At 40.5% G+C, this 17,335-nt stretch overlaps 1 protein-coding gene across 5 annotated transcripts in view; it reads right to left on the reverse strand.

Annotated features, from left to right (window-relative positions):
• The window catches only part of LEPR (leptin receptor), a 37,379-nt gene that overhangs the window by 3,188 nt on the left and 16,856 nt on the right, over positions 1–17,335 (reverse strand). For all 5 annotated transcript variants that reach the window (XM_054073622.1, XM_054073625.1, XM_054073624.1 and 2 more), the window contains 10 exons: positions 17,079–17,196; positions 13,958–14,157; positions 11,815–11,963; positions 11,414–11,570; positions 11,241–11,323; positions 9,574–9,790; positions 8,247–8,429; positions 7,624–7,719; positions 4,153–4,255; positions 3,335–3,410 (listed from right to left, as the gene is read on the reverse strand). In XM_054073622.1, coding sequence (XP_053929597.1) covers positions 3,335–3,410; positions 4,153–4,255; positions 7,624–7,719; positions 8,247–8,429; positions 9,574–9,790; positions 11,241–11,323; positions 11,414–11,570; positions 11,815–11,963; positions 13,958–14,157; positions 17,079–17,196 — 1,382 coding nt within the window. The remainder of the gene's footprint in view (positions 1–3,334; positions 3,411–4,152; positions 4,256–7,623; positions 7,720–8,246; positions 8,430–9,573; positions 9,791–11,240; positions 11,324–11,413; positions 11,571–11,814; positions 11,964–13,957; positions 14,158–17,078; positions 17,197–17,335) is intronic.

The raw sequence follows: 17,335 nt of genomic DNA on the forward strand, positions 1-17,335 counted from the left end.
CAATGCATAACCCACTATCCTGAGAGAACCTCAAATTGTAGCATATCAGCAGTTACAGGTGAATAGCACTGTATTTCTACAGCGTGTGCACGTATACTATAATTTGGGCACAAACTGTGTTAAACAACAGGCAAAGAGGTTGCATAAAACTCAGGAGAAAAAGTCATAGTCCCAGGTCTCCAGTTTCCAAACTCTGCTGACCAGGTGCAATAAGATCCAAACAAACAAGGAAATACAAGCAACACTATATTTTGCTCTCCTGTTCGGTCTAGGTTTTAAGGTCTATATATCTCACAAGAAGCAGACTACCTCCGAGCTGTGGCCAGTTACCATGCCTGAGACTGGTTAAAGACAAAATTACTTTGCATTCTAGTCACTAAACACCGATATATAAAATATGCTACTGGCCTAATTCTGCCATGACCAGTTTTTGACTTACACATATATTTACATTTACACATTACAAATCAGCCCTTGGACATAGCCGGGTAATTTTGAGCCTTTGAAATATTGATCTTAATTTCCCTGTAAAATATTTGTAGCTGTGTTTGAGTAATTTCTCCAACACTAGGTCCTAAAGCTTTTTTATTTTTTTTACTACCTTATTGAGCAAATAGGAGGAATTTTTATGATTTTAACAATATGCATACACATAATGTCTTGCAAGACACATTCTAGATGCAAGACTTGCCTGGTTTAGATTACGACTTTAACCTCTTGCTGCTGTGAGCAATACAATACAATAAAATAATAAATAAATGCTGTTCTGGAGTACCAAATGTGCTTTACTGAATATATACAAAGTAATGAATATTGAATATACAAAGTAATGATCAGATGTTGACTCAAGGGTTTAATACTGCTATGTACCAGGACAAGACAGGAGTTCAACATCAAAGGCCTTCAGAAAGACATCAGAACTTTCCAGCAGTGGCATATAGGCTATTTATGTGATCAATGCTTATTACAACTAAAGAAAAATACCATACAAGTATCATACACTGCTTTTTCTACTGGAAATTCCATGCACACATACAAAGGCAGGATTTGGTCCTGAACACATGGTTTCAAGGAATGTGTTCTGGCCTTGTACATTCACAATGCGAGTGTTAGATGGTCACGCTAGTATGAAGACAGGCATCGCGCCTTCAGTGCAATTAATGTTAAGCAACATTTTCCAGTAAGATCAGCACAACGTACTGAAGAACACAACTACTGCATAACAAGCTGCCAAAAATCATGTCAAACTTCAATTTCTTTCATACTTGCATGCATCATTTCTTTTCCATTAATTATGGAACAATGCATATGAATATGGAGCAGTATTACCAGGGTGTCAGCTTGGGCATGACTTTACCCCTTTTTCCTAGGTAAAACGTAATCAACTTTAATATACTTATTTCTACTCTCTTAGTAGCGAGGAGAATAATTTCCAGTGTGCTAAATCCAACCTGCAGATTTCATGCACCTTTGCAATTGGGGACAGTGGGGATTGTCACAAGCTACAGATGAAAAAAATAGACAAATACAGGTGCATCGGTGCAACTTATATTGCTGCAATTAACAGCTATTCAAAGAGCTCAGCCCTTTCTAGGATGCAGCCATGGAAGTAGACACGTCAGACTGGTGTGGATTTTAAGAAATTGAGCAAATAAAACACACTTAGCTTTCCAGACCAAGCCAGAGGCACCAGCTCTGCTAATGCCGGAACACCCACTCTTCACTCCATCCCACCACAAGTACGTGTTCTCCAACAGAGGGATCTCCAGGAGCTTCATTTAATATTAAAATACACAGCATGGTGCATCAGAGAAGTAAGTACTTCAGTACATCAAAAAGTCACATAAAAATTGTAGGTAAAAAAATAAGCAGAAACTACCTTAACACCATCAAAACCAGATTTTCCTTAAGATTTCTGGGTTTTCTTTCCAAATACAGATCGAATGTTAGAGATTATTCAGGCATCTGCATCAATGTGGCTGCATGTTTAAAGGATAACAAGTGAAGACATCACATAAGTAACACGTACATTGGTGTTTTCAGGAAAAGGAAGCAAAGAAAACAATAGTAAAAAAGAACACACACATCGTTCCTGCATTCTCTGAGTTGCTGCTGCACCCAAATGCATGTAAAAAGTTCAAAACAAGCAAGTACTTGTGCAAATAAGAGTTTTGATCACTATGATGTGCTTGGAGTCAGCGGAACTCCCAAGCTCGCTCTCAATTAGAGCAAATACTCAGAATAAAAAAGCATTTTGAAGTGAAGTCAATAACTGGGCAGATCTTGCACTCAAGCTAGATAAATCCTAAACCAGTTTGATGTCTGCTTCCACACTGCACCCTGGGAAGGGCTGGGCTCTTTCAACTCCTTTTGAAAGCCAGGGCTTGAAAGCATTCAGCCCCTTGCCTGTCACAGCCTTAGTTTGTGGGGCAGAAAACAGAAGTCAAAGATACCAAACCTAAAGCAAATGCTTCTGCCTGTGCAAGTGACAAACTGGGGTTTGGTCTGTAATATGGCACTTGCTCCAAATTTTTGCAAGGGCATTTTAGATTCTTGACAGAGCTACTTCCAGGATTCATCCTATTTAAACAAATCAGCACTGTATTGTATCTGTGCTTCCTGTCTTCTGAATATAAATAGAAAAATCTTCTAACAATTCTACATAGGAAGCCTAGGAGCTGGTTCAGCAGGCAGTAACCATGATCAGACTTCAAAGAATGTCCATTCTCTGTTTAAACAAAATGAAATAAAAGATGAGAAAAAAACCTTCACTACGAACACAATTAAATACCTGAAAAATCTTCTGCCATTAGATGTTCTTTCTTTTAAAAATAACAGGCCTGAATTTAGATTATTGCCTTAACAACTACACATTGTCCAGCTCTAGGACCATAGGAAACTTTCTCTGCTGGTGCAAACTGGCCAAGTCCATGTAAAGAATCTTCCTTGTCACAGCTCATCACATCACAACTCCCAATTCACGTGCCAAATGGAGAGGCAGTTTAGCCCAGCAAAGAATCTGGCCTGGGATACACACGTGGCACTCACCAAGGTGCATAAGCATTACACCTATGGGATTCTGCAGTTGATGTACTCACTGCCCTGAAATTTAAACACTCCCAACATTCAAGAGAGGTGTTGGTCTCCGGTCCTGGCCCATTTCCAGCTATCTGCTCTCCAGAGTGGAGACAACTGCTGTATTGAGAGGCTTCAGGTTGCTTGGTTCGCTCATTCAGGTGAGGTCTAGTCTAATCAATAGGTAGAGTTCAGTATTGAGCAAAGAGCTGTCAGATCCAGTGGGTGGGGGAAGAAGCATTACCAGGGAAATACACACCTTCTGAAAATTAACTCCTTGCGCCCAGGAGCAATTCTTGGGGTTTGGAACATCTTCCCAAAACAGCTTCTTCATTCTGAAATATTAGGTACATTCTGGAGTTGGTACTGTTCTCATACATTCTGTACTGCTGTCATTCACCGTTGCTGTGTCAGAAAAGGAATCTGTGCAATTTTATTTATCAAGAACACTATGACAATGACAATCCATTTTAGATATTATAGAGGGTCAAAACTGATTAGAAAAAATAAAGAAATAAAGAAGTGACACACCAGGTGGCAGATTTGCAAAATATAAGAGGTAGTGGTAGTCTTTGCTGACAATGATTCCCACCCACTTTCCACAAAACTCAGAGGGCTTCTTTTTCAACTGGCTTGTACTTCAGACTCTACTTTGTGATGACAACTAAATATGGAATTGTGAGTGCTTTACAAATTCAAAGCACATGACACTCATTAACTCACCCACAAATGGCTCTGCAGAAGTAAGGAGTACATGGTACAGGCTGAAGTGACACTTCCCATCAAAAATGAAGAGCACTGACCATCATCTCACTGCAAGGATGCCAGACTCGAAAGGGCAATGATCTGACTTGTATGAGGTAACAAGCCTGTGCAGTCAGGACACCTTAATTCCTGGTGCTATATTCCACACAGTCCATTGCCTTTCAGTACAGTGCATAAAAAATACAATGAAAATAATTCCTAACAGTCCCCAGAAAGACCCTCCCCACAAGTTCAGCTGACAGGCATCATCTAAGCCGCATCACCTTCTTCTAAAGGCCTTCTGGGACTTTTATAGAACAAGAAACAACTTGCCTTTGGTGTGAAACCAGCAATGCTCCAAGCAACAAAACAGAGGTTGAAATAACTATTGGCAGAACCACATAGAGGCTGGCATTATTCTCACTTTCAAATCCACCTGGAAATAAAAGGAATTCAGACAATAACGCAGTAAAATAATTTGGCTGTGAACAAATAGTTTGCCATAGGGAAATAAACAGTAGAAACAACAGCTTAAACACATAAAAACTGAACAGTTTTATTGCACATCAACAAGCCTTTATCTTGAGAACAAACAGACAGATAGGAAGGAATTATTTTAAATACTGAGGTGACTCCTCCAACCCTGTGGGAGGTTCCCACTGCTCTCGTGCTATGAAGAAATTAAATCAGAGCATATGAAACAAGAGGATAGTCCACAACTGGGGAATGAAGAATCAGAGGGACGTGGGATCTCGGATGGTAAGTTATGTGTACGGGAATTCAGGTTCCTCATGCAACTAATCCCATCTTGCTAATTAAAGCATCTGAAGTCTAGATCCCCATTTATAGAATCACAGAATAGTTTAGGTCAGAAGGGACACTTAAAGCTTGTGCAGTTCAACACCTCTGCAGTGAGCAGGGACATCTTCAACCACATTAGGTTGCTCAAAGACCCATCCAACCTGACCTAGGATGTTTCCAGGAATGAAGCACCCACCACCTCTCTGGGTAGCCTGTGTCGGTGCCTCACCATCCTCATTCTAAATTTCTTCCTTATCTCTAGTCTGAACCTTCCTGCTTTTAGTTTAAAGATATTTGCCTTTGCCCTGTCAGAAAAAGCTTTGCTATGTCCCCATCAATCTTACAGGCTCCTTTTAAGTACTGAAAGGTTGCAATATGGTTTCCCCGAAGCCTTCTCAGAAGAGAAGGCCAAACAACCCCAACCATGGGTTGACCCAACCCAGATGCAGGACTTCGCGCTTGGCCTTGTTGAACATTATGAGGTTCACACGGGTCTACTTCTCAAGCTTGTGCAGGTCCCTCTAGATGGCATCCCATCCCTCAGATGTGCCAGTCACACCACTCAGCTTAATGTCATCTACAACCTGCTGAGGGTAACCTCGAACCCACTGTCCACGTCATTGATGAAGATATTAAATAGTACTTGTCCCAGTACTGATCACTGAGGAACACCACTCATCACCCATTTCTGTTGGGACACTGAGCTGTTGACCACTACTCTCTGAATGCAAACATCCATCCAATCCTTGATCCACCAAACAGTCCAACCAATCAAATCCATCTCTCTCCAATTTAGAGAGGATGTTGTGAAGGACCCTGTCAAAGGCTTTACACAAGCCCAGACAGACAACATCCATAGCTCTTCCCTTGTCCACTGATGTAGTCACTCCACCACAGAAGGTCACTAGTTTTGTCAGGCAGGACTTGACCTTGGTGAAGCCATGCTGACTGTTTTGAGTCACCTCCTGGGCCTCCATTTGCTTTAGTATAGCTTCTAGAAGGATCTGTTCTGTGATCTTCCCTGACACAGAGCTGAGGCTGACAGGTCGATAGTTCACAGGGTCCCTTTTAAAAATGGGCACAATGCTTCCCTTTTTCCAGTCATCAGGGACTTCACCTGACTGCAATGACTTTTCACATATGGAGAATGTCTTGGCAATTCCCTCAAGACTATGGGATGCACTTCCTCAGGTCCCATAGACTTACATATATTCAGGTTTCTCAGGTGGTCTCAAACCTGATCTTCTCTTAGAGTGGGAGAGACTTTGCTCCCCTAGTCCGTGCCTTGGAAGTGTGGGAAGAGAGACTGGTGGAGAAGACTGAGGTAAAAATGTTGTTGAGTACCTCAGCCTTCCCGTTGTCTGTTGTTACCAGTTTGCCCGCCTTGCTCATCAGGTGAGTACACTCTCTTTGACCTCCCCTTTCTGTCTGACATACCTATAGAAGGCCTTTATTATTCTTTGCAATCCTTTCCAAGTACAACCCCAGCTGTGCCTTGGCCTTCCTGACTCCATCCCTACATAACCAGGCAGTGTTCCTGTACTCTTCCCAGGATACCTTTCCCTGCTTCCAATGCCTGGGCATTTCCTTGTTGCCCTTTTGTTTGACCAGGTCTCAATCCATCCACACCAGTCTCTTACTTTCCTTTCCTGATTTGTTACACCTGGGGCTGGTAAGCTCTTGCACTCTCTGGAAAGCATCCTTGAAGATCTGCCAGCTCTGTTCTGCTCCCTTGCCCCTGACAGCAGTTTCCCAGGGGTCCCCCATTGACTCCTTGAAGAGCTGCAAATCTGCTTTCCTAAAATTCATGCTCCTTATTATACTCTTCCCCTGACTCATATCCCTCAGAAGTGCAAACTCCACCAGTGGATGACCACTGCAGTCCAGGCTGCCTCCAATCTTGATATCACCATTAGCTCACCTGTGTTGGTGACCATCAGATCCAGTATCACATTCCCTCTGGTGGGGCTGTCTATTACCTGGCTTAAAAAGTTATCTTCAATGTACTCCAGGAGTCTCCTGGATTGCCTACGGCTCGCCATGCTACTTTTTCAGCAAATGTCAGGGTGGTTAAAGTCCCCCAGCAGGACAAGAGCCTGCAAGCATGACGCCTCCTGCACCTGGAGTAAGAAGGCTTCATCAATAGTTTCCCCTTGATTGGGTGGCCTATAGTAGACACTAATAACAAAGTTCCCTTTGTTGCCTCGTTCTGATTCTTACCCATAAGGTTTCAACTCGCTTGTGATCATCAGTCAGAGACAGCTCTTCACATTCTACCCACTTCTTGATGCAGAGGGCAACACACTTCTGCCCCTCCTTCCTCACCTGTCCCTTCTGAACAGCCTGTAGCTGTCAAATGCCACAGTCTAGTCACAGGATTTGTCCCACTAAGTCCCAGTAATGGCAACCAGGTCATAGCTTTCTAGAAGCACAGTGGCTTCCAGCTCCTCCTTTTTGTTGCCTGTACTGCGTGCACAGGTGTAGAGGCACTTCATCTGGGCTGTGTCACCCTCCTAAAGGAACACAACTTAATTCCTTTAAGGTGTTTCCCTGGCGCTTCCCTGTTGGTTCCCATTACCTCAGAAGCCCCTGGCTGATCTCCATAAGACTTGAAGCGTACTGCAGTGTAGCAGCACATCTCAGAAACACAGGCTGAGGGCTCTCGCTAACACCCCGTCCCTCTATCCTTGGTGTGTTGTCCCACACAACACAGGAAAAGCTGTGTCAGAGGAAAGACCAATATTCTCACCCTTCAACATCAAGTCCAGCTTAAATCCCCGTCGATGAGCCCCACTGGCTTGTGAGCAAAGACCCCCTCTCCCTTTAAGAAAGGTGAGTCCAATGCCAGCAAGCCCAGTGCCATGTAGACCATCCCCCTATCGTGGGATAGTTATATTATAATTACTTTATTGCTGGCCTTTTTGTCTGAAGATAAATGTGGGAGAAATCTGTAAAGTTTACTTTTACAAGCTCCTATTTCATAAACAACATCCTATATCTCACCTTTGGTAAACCGATCCGTTGTTCTGGATTTGCCAACTCCTCCAGCAAACACAGGGTACAGGCTGAACTGGTACTTCTCAATCAGAATAAAGTGATCTAGAAAGAGGAAATCAGCCTTTTGAATCAAAACTATTATCCTGCTTTTAAATAATTACCTCCACAGAGGCTCCGGTCACATATCAGAGTTCAGATCAGCCCAGAGAGGGGAATAATGAAAGCCATCTTTTATAGATACATACTTTAACACAGAAGACTAAAAGATTTAATCTATACTGGATAATCTAACATTATTCTGTCACGGAATTAACACCTTTATGGAGCTACTGTAAAAATTTCTAAGATTAAAGACAAAATGCAAATGTAATGCACATATCATCTTAGATAATTAGCTGCTGTTGTCAATATTCCAGAACTAATTTTAGTGTATTGACAAAAAGTAGATAGACTCCTGAGCTTCATTCTTTGTCAATCTGATTATTAATGCAACAGTCAATCCTTTACAGTCAGTCTTCTAATAATAGTCAAGAAACAGAGAGAGGGAGGGAAATGGATTCCAAGAGCTCAGTAACACTACATTTTCTGCCCTATTACAATTATTATTATATTTTCAAGTGCACACTCACCGTAAAGATAGTATTTACTAATATTTGGAGGAACTCGCACCCATTTCATCTCCTCTGCTTTGTCAAGGTTCTTCCATTCAATAATAAAAGACGTTATTAAATAGATTTCAGGTGAAAGCGTCCAAACCAAAATCACACAAGTGCTGTTCACTGGGTAAGCGCTAAGTGACTGAACAACATTCACTGACAGAATAACGAGAAAACAGCCAAAAGTTACATGAGATCGAACAGAAGTGAGATGAGAGCTGGGTTAGCAGGAGAAGTGTATACTATAAACTACATGCACCTGCATTACTGCTATGGTTTCGGCTCCATCATTCGTTTACTTATCTTCCATATAATAAAGCCTGATCTTTAGTTCACATAAGCAAAAATATTTCTCTTTAAGCCAGCAAAGCTTAGATAAACCAACTATTTCAAATACTAAATAGATCAAGTTTCTTATCAGATATCAAAGAAGTATTCTGATTCCCCTATGTGCCTCGTTAATTACCAATCCTCAGCCAAAAAATTACACAGCTATTGAACTGTCAACATTTAGCTAGTAAAGCGCGCACTGAGAGCCTTTAAGCTAAATCCTATTAAATCTCTCTAATACACCATGATTACAATCCAGGCAGACAAATGCTTCCTATTACATCTGCTACCAACCACTGGGCATCCAGAATAGCCTTAAAGACAATATTAGAAAGGATTTTATCAATAAAAATGCTTTTAAAAGTAAAGCAGTGAAGTTCTACAAACAGACTGCAGTAACATTTCCCACAGCACATATCTGCATATGAATGTTACACAACAGAAGCACTCAAAAGCAATAGCTTTTATTTTATTAATGAAGCAGAATGCAGCCGAATCAACGAAGAGGCTGCTTAGGAAGTAAAGCCAAACCTCTGAAAACTATGTACCCTGGCAGCCTGTCAGGTGAGCAGCCAGAGAAACCAGACCATGTTTCATTTTGGAAACAACAAAACATTCCCTGCCAGGAATGTTGGGTGTTCCGAAGACAAAGGAGATGAAAGATCAGCTCTACAGTAAGATTTTACTTTTTTCTTTGATTAGTTATTTCATATTCTGCTAGTGGAGGGAAGACAGCCCAGTGAAACACAACTCTCTTCCCAAGTCAAAAGATCATTAAGATTTTCACATGATGGAAATTTCATTTTTCAAATAGGTCTGTTGGTGAGATATAGAGTCTGTTTCTCAATACAGCTGACATTTTTTATTCTAACAAAGTGAATTTTATTACAAAAAAAGATTTGTTCAAAAGCACCACGAGGATTCCTAGCATTTTACACATCTCAAAATGTTTACTAATTGGTGTTCTTACCTGTGCTCATTTGCTGTGACAGAGTTAAATTAAAATTAATTGAAGAAACTCCAATTGAATTCATGGCTAAAACTGTGATAGTATGTGTGCGTTCAGTCCATGGAAAAGAACAGGTAGTGCCATTAGCAACATATTCTGACCACGTGGCGTTTCCTGATGTCTGATGCTTTATAACATATCGGCTCACACTGCACAATGACTGATTCTTCATCAGTGGCTGAAGCAAACATTGGCATTAATTAATTTCCCAGTCTTTGATTTCAAGAGCAGAAGTTATTTAGACAGAAGGCACTGTTCCAATTTTAAGAAAACGGGACCCAATAAATGTATTCTATGGACTGCCTACCATCCTTTTAGCAAAGGCACAGTAGTCCATTTAAAGACTTGATTTCTTCTGCCTCTCCCTCTCACTCAGAGCTGACACACTTACTATTTTTGCAGTGAAGGGAAGGCAGGAAGGACAAGGAAATACAAACTTTCAAACAGTACCTCACTGTTTTCTGTTAGTACTTTTCAGGACTGAAAAACCAGAACCGACTAACTGCACACCAAACATGGGCGAACAGGAACAGGCAGTCACTGATGCACTTTTTTTCCTCTGTCCTGCACTAACCTTCTAGTGTAGCTTTGCCCAGCTGACATGCGGTTGCAGTGGTGTTTACACAGGCAGCTATCCAGAGTCTGCGGCACATTCTGCTCAGAGACCTTGGGCAGCAGAACCTGGCAGCTGAGGATTGCATCTCTTGTTATAACTTACAGTCTTTGATTTCAATTTACTCCTTTTTATGAGCATTAGAAAAAAAAATGCAATTTAAGTCTCTGTTTCATACGTGAGTGCTGTATCATGTGCACATCACTTTACACTTTCATTGTTAGTTAAACAAAAACTGTTGCATTAGTACAACTTAGACATCAGGTCTGGTCTCTGCACAAAGGTGAGGGAGTTTGCAGCCTGCCCAGAGGTTTGAGGGCTCTCCTAAAGTAGCGAGGACTATATGACTCCAGGAATAATGGGACGTTTCACACAGCTGTGATGCACCCCCGATGCAGTTCATCATGGCTGTGGAGCATGCAACAGGACCTACACAAAAACGATTTGACTGGAACATCAGATGGGTCCACTGTGCGAAAATCAGCTCACTTCAGAAGGCTGGCCCGTGAGCTTCCCAAGCCTGGAAACACGTCTGCTGCCAGCGTGTCAGTGCTGAGCCTCACCCACCTCTTAACCATCCAGAGCAACCACACAGCACTAGGGAAGTTTTTGTGCTACTACCTTACTATAAACTTGGCAATGATTAGGGTGCAAAACCAGCTTGATGTGCGCCAGCCAGCAGCGGGAATTATAGAGAATAAAAACAGAAACCGGGGGGAGTAACAGCAACAGAACAAAGTACAAGACAGGCTGACTGCACAGAGAGGACAGAATCATCTCACCTTCTATCACAGTATGGCAATTAATATTCACCAGCAACCTCTCCTTGCCTCTAGCATTAGCCAAGCCAGCAGCAGTAACACAAAAGAAGTCATACCCAAGTGCCTTGCATAAGAAGTCCCATAAGCAGTAATTGCCCAAGTTTGCCCCCCATGTCTGCATGTGCTTATCATAGTCTCTTTTTGGCCAATGGTTTTTGGATGAAAGCGGAAGACCAAAATGCAATTGTTCTCACCTTCCACAGGAGTGTAACGTTCTTCTGCCTCCTTGCTAGGTCTTCAATAATTATTCTCCAAAACTCAGGGCCTTGTAAGGGAGCTGCAAGATTACACAGTTTAGAAAGAACAGTATCACACCTCAGTCTGAAACTGGACAGACCACCAGAGCGTGCTCTGAAAGCACACGTACCTTTGATATCTGTTACAAGCGCAACGGCTGATCTGCTCCAGTCACTCCAGTAACCTGACCCATCCAGTTCTCTGCACCGGATCTGAACAACATACTCGACACAAAGCTTCTGAACTTTTATCACAGCTGATTTTGGTGCATTTGAAACTTCATAAAGCTGTACCAGAAGTCAAAAAATTCAGAGTGTGAACAAAAAGCTGTTTAGGCATGTTACAAGTCACAAATCCCTGAAAATTAATACAATGAGAAAGTGGCCTAATGAGTACTACTCCTTTGCTAGATAATGCAAATGCTTATACCTATGATTCACTTCATGCCACAAATTCCATAAAAAAACAGCTAACACACTAAATGAAGACACTGCAAAATTCATGCTCCAATCTAGATTAAAAAAACAGTACCTCCCATGTAATTTCTTCCCTGTTCACAGCATACCGAATCTGAAATTTAAGATCATTGTTTGTAAATATTGGGTTTGTCCAGCTGACATTCAGCAGCCCAGCATTCCTGGTAATTTCTGCTTTAACGTTGGAGGGAGGAAGCGGCTTCACTAAAAAATCAAAAGAAAAAAAATGACTATAATCTGCACTGACATTTCTCATTAAACCCAGTCATCATGGTTTACTTTCTTCTGTCCTGAGGGTGGCAGGTAATACATTGTTATTCCAAGTAAAGCTGGACTATAACGCAAACATAACAATTCACCAATTAGAGCTGGCTTGCCCATTCACGGTAGACAAAAGCATTGCAGAACGGTAAATTAAGTCCCATTTAGACCAAAACTAAAATAACAAAAAAATCCCATTTTCAGTTGAAATACCAAAAATCAATAGCATAAACATTTTATTTAAAAAAATAATAATCCATGGGCAAATTTCAGTACAGTACATTTCAATCTAAACCACAACATCTTCTACTGGTGTGAACAACTGGTACCTTCCCCGGTATAAACAGCAAAAGATGTAGCCTGGCAGTAATGGGGTGCACCACTGTGGAAAGCAGTGGCACACACATAGCACAGGCAGCTCTTATAAAGGACAGTGACAGACATTACGCAATCATCAATGGAAATATTACCTGAAGGTTTTATTTTACTAATAGGAAATTCCACCAAAATTGAGCTTCTTCAGCAGACTGAACACGAATGTCACAAAGCCCAACTTTGCTAACAAAGCAAAGTTAGAATAAACTTGTTTTGGCTAATCAGATGGTGAATATGGAGTAAACAACAAAAAAAAAATACCCTTGAAATAAGCATTAAATTGCAGCTGGTGCTGGAATGAGTATGTTTTGGTTTACTATGATAGAGAGCACCTTTCACCCAGCGTAGGTCAATTCTACTCACTGCTTTTTAGTTAAAGTGATTACTTTAGCAAACCAGCCTCATATAAAGCCACCACCTCTCTCCGAAAGAGCACAGCCAACAAAGAGCACAGGCGTGCCCAATGCAGACTAACACTACAGCTGCTGTGCTGACAAGGTGCTGGGTTCTCTTGGCAAACTGTCTAAGCAGCGCAGGATCTCCACCTGACATCCCTCACACCACCCTCCTCTTTCACCATGCCCAAGGCTCCCAACAGATAATCAGCGAACTTCCTTGTCAAAAAGGCACAATCAGATCTCTTTGAACTAGACAGAAGCAAGCTTGAAAACCACAAAGCCACCAAATTAACAGTAATACCAATTCCTATACCCTACTCAGCTGTCACACACTGAACTTCACCTCTCCTTTACTGTGACATTCATTTTTGCTTACTCTAAACTTTGAAATGTCAAGGACAGTTTGGTTTAATTTATGTTCTCTGTCTGCAAGCTTACACACACACATAATAGATGTATTTCATTACCCTGCTTTATTGCATGTAGCACTTCTGTGGTCTCACTGCCACATTTGTTCTCTACATATGTTCACATCTGTGTCCAAAAACAGAGTCCAAAGAATGCACATCTGAGTCACAGACCAGATAAAAAGATGTGCTTTGCACATTTGGCAGTGTTTGAAAACATTCAAACACTGCTCTCGCCCCTTGCTTTTATACAAATTCAAGTAAATGCTTTGTGTCACAAAAGAAACTTTGCAAAAGCAGGCAAAAGCATGAACAGTCCCCAAGATTTTAGTGAATATAACTGTGTAAGCAATACATATAGTGCTTCACAGTAACAAATATAAACTTGAAAAATTGAAGACTTCAAAAAAGTTAAGATAACCAAGAACCTTAAAAAATGAGACTGTCTTTTTAAATATACTTGTATTTTCTGTTGCTGTCTTTGCAAAACACCCGAGAGGATAAGCATGCAAAATTGGATGTTTAATTTTTAAGGTATTAGCTGCAGTTACAATCTACTTCTGTGCCAAGCAAAGTGTATGGAAATAACATTTATTTCAATGTCTTTTAGAAGACAACATCAAAGCTCTTACGCTTTTACGTTCTTTCCACAATCTAATTTATTTAAAATTATGTGGAGAAGTACTTTACCTACACCATATAAGGAATGAAATCCAGGGTCACAAGTGAAAAGAGACATGCACGAGTCTTGACCTACCGAAATCTGCTGGAATGACACAAGTTGGTGAGGATTCAAGTACTCCCAGTAAGTGCTTAAACTCTATCCACATGGTATATCCAGATAAAAGAAAAATAGGCTGAAATGTACACTCATAAGAATGATTCTTCTGTAAATGGCATTCTTTCACCTCTGATTTTGGAGACGTAGTTGGAAAGTCAGGACAATAAATTCGGCTCCTTAAAAGAGAAAAAAAAATGACATTTGTTGCAACTATAAAGCTGCTCATGGCATCAGTAAGACAGAAGGCAATCAAAACAAATAGTGTCACTGGAACCATCTGAGGATTTTGATGACTATTTGGACAGATCTTGAACTTGAACCTGCACTAAATGGATAACAACTCTGCAGTTTTACTTCTCAAAGCTTTGGTCTTGGCATGAAAAAAACAGGATGTGAAGGCTCTCCTCAGTGCAAAATCTTTTGCTAAGACATTAACAACAGTAAGAAACAAGCACGATAAGAGCAGGCACCTCCAAATACTCATAAATCATGTTAGTGGAGTGGTATGTATTAGCAATAAACATAGCAGGGTAGATCTCCAGCCAAGAATTTTCTCCAGCTGGGAATATGACTTTCAAAATACCAGCTGGCATCCAGGGGAAAGGTGCCATATGGACCAGCCGGACATGTACAGCAAAGTCTCCAGGAGATGGAAATCCCATAAAATACCAACTCTGGAGGGTGGTATTAAAACCCTACATACAGTATTACTTCTGGCAACAGAAGAGAGAAGAGCTGGATTCTGGATAAAACGGCACTGGCCAGTTCATCACTGAAGTTTTCAGATCTCTCCTAATTTCTCCTAAGCTTGAGCACTGCTTGTACTTGTGGTGAGAGTGGCCAGATAGGGTACAAGTTATTCAGCTGAACCACAAAAGTTGCACTTAACTGAGCCTCTCCTCTACCTGCCAACATAGCTATTACTGGTGCCTTGTGCTTTGAAGGTTTAGCTTGGCGTTCTCTCTTTTTACAGGGTGATCATTTCTGTGCTGTTTCTGTTGGCAGCACTGACTGTAGATGAAGACGTACTAACAATCCAACTAAAGCAAAACACCAGCAGCCAAGCTATCACACCACATTACTGCATAGCGTCGGATTTCATCTGTAAGACAGAATTGCATCAGGATCTAAGAAGAACAGCCACGTGCTCCTGGAAAACCCAACACTACTGATATTGAAGCAACACATTTAACTTCCAACTTTTATCATGAGGACTTGCCTATGTCTAAGCAAATACTAGCAACTCCAACATATTTATGGTGCCTTTTACTACCAAGCCTGGGCAATTAAAAAGACTGATCATTTGATTTGTCTTCAAGCTTTCAAACATTCAAGTTCTTTTTGTATTTTCATTCCAAATATACAGTACAACGTTATGCAAATTATACTGGTGTTTTCACACCATAAATTTTTAAACGTCTTGTGCTTCAACTTTTTGACTTAGCTTTTCATTTTTCCCCTTTCAGATCTTACTATTAACAAACAAACAAAAAGGAAAAATCACAATAAATATTAGCATCTCGGAAGGATTTTTAGTCTGTACTAACTTTCACTGTTTGATCTAGCAAGAACCCTGTAACAAATGTACTCTCCTATTAGGAAATAACAGTTTTAGCTAAACCTGAAGAGTGAAAAAGTGAGAATAAACACAATGGGAATTGCAGCATGGTTTTCATTTCAAGCTCGCTGCCCAGCAGTATGCTCATTATATTCATATTTGTGAAGACAGATGAAACAAAACCTACCTTAGCAGTCATACACTCACTAACCCTGCCCTAAAAGCCTCCACTGGAAATCTCAAGCATCCCAGTTATTACTTTAGCCCACAAAACATTGAGAAATATTCAGCTGGGTACTACAATAGTTTAAAACTTCAGTCCACTTCCAACATAGAAGACAGCTCAGCTTTCCAAAGGATTAGGCCCTCAGGGATGATTTAAGCTTGTTTGCCAAAACTTTTGAACTTCCAGTCCCTCAGAGCAGTAATATTAGAATTTTTTCTCAGGAATGGTTGTCTAGCCATCTTGTTTATATAAAGAATAATGCATTTCTAGGACATTTTGAAGTTCAATATATTATTAACTCAATGGAATTTTTTAGTCTTGTGGTAAAATAATACTATTGCAGGCGATATTTGTGAAGATGAAGATAAGGATGATCATACCACTGATTTTGCAAACAATACTGCATTTGCGCCACACCACACCCAGTTTTCTTGCTCTGTCTAAAAGACAGACAAAATTAAACCAACTCTCCAAAAACAAGCTAGGCCAAAACACCTGATCAAATCCAGGAAAACCAGGAATTGCTCCAGCCACCAGAGATGCTACCTTCATGAAATAATATTCCCTTTATGAACCAAGATTTTATTCTCTTTTTATAAGCAAGATTTTTTCCATCTGGAATGAATTAAATTCCATCCTCCTATTTTTAACCTACTGCCTGTATGTAGGAAAAAAGATACAGAATTACAGAAAAATCAAAGATTAAATGGAGACTTCAAGAGGTCTCAAGTCCTACCTTATTAGGGTTCAACAAAAGTCACATGAAGTTGCCCAGAGGCCTGTCCAGTCAGGATCTGGAAGTCTCCAAGGGCAGAGGTTCTAAAGCCTCTCTGGGCCACTGCTCTAGCACTCAGTCACTCTCGCTGTAAATGGTTTTCCTTATTTCCTTATAATGTGCAGATATGAGCAACTAGAAAAATAATTTTCATAACCGATAGAAGGAGACACATCTACTTTAAGATAATTGCTTTCCAAACTGCACCTACAGGTTTTATAAATGCTGAATAACACTGTAAATAGAATCCATGTTACATACTCAGGTATTTGGGACATGGTCTAGTGGTGGACCTGGCAGCGTTAATGGTTAGACTTCATCCTGAAAAGCCTTTTGCAACCTAAGTGATTCTGTAATTTTATCCATGTCCCCTTTCTGCACATGTAGTTAATACCTCTGGATTTCAAGTTGGGAAAAAGTCCAGCTTACAGAAACTGAGCACATTTTGTAACTACAACTATTCAGAATTCCTTGCTATTGTAGTATTTTCAGAGCAATGTTTTCAAAACATGAAGAGTGCATTAAAATCTAGACATACCTGTAGTATCTTAACTGCAAGGAACTTCCTGGGAGCAATGTGTTTTGGTTTGCAGACCATCTGCAAGTCATTTTAGTTAAGTACCCATCTGTTTCACATGTGATACCGATATTCACATCTAATTAAAACACAGTGAAAGTTTATTAAAAAAGATGTAACTATTTATACAAAAAAAGATACATTAGAAGTCATAACTGCTCAATAAAAGCTAACTGGAGTTTAAAATGGAAATATTCTGACCTTACTATTAAAATGCC

This window comes from Cuculus canorus, chromosome 8, assembly GCF_017976375.1.
Source record: "Cuculus canorus isolate bCucCan1 chromosome 8, bCucCan1.pri, whole genome shotgun sequence".
Taxonomy (NCBI): domain Eukaryota; kingdom Metazoa; phylum Chordata; class Aves; order Cuculiformes; family Cuculidae; genus Cuculus; species Cuculus canorus.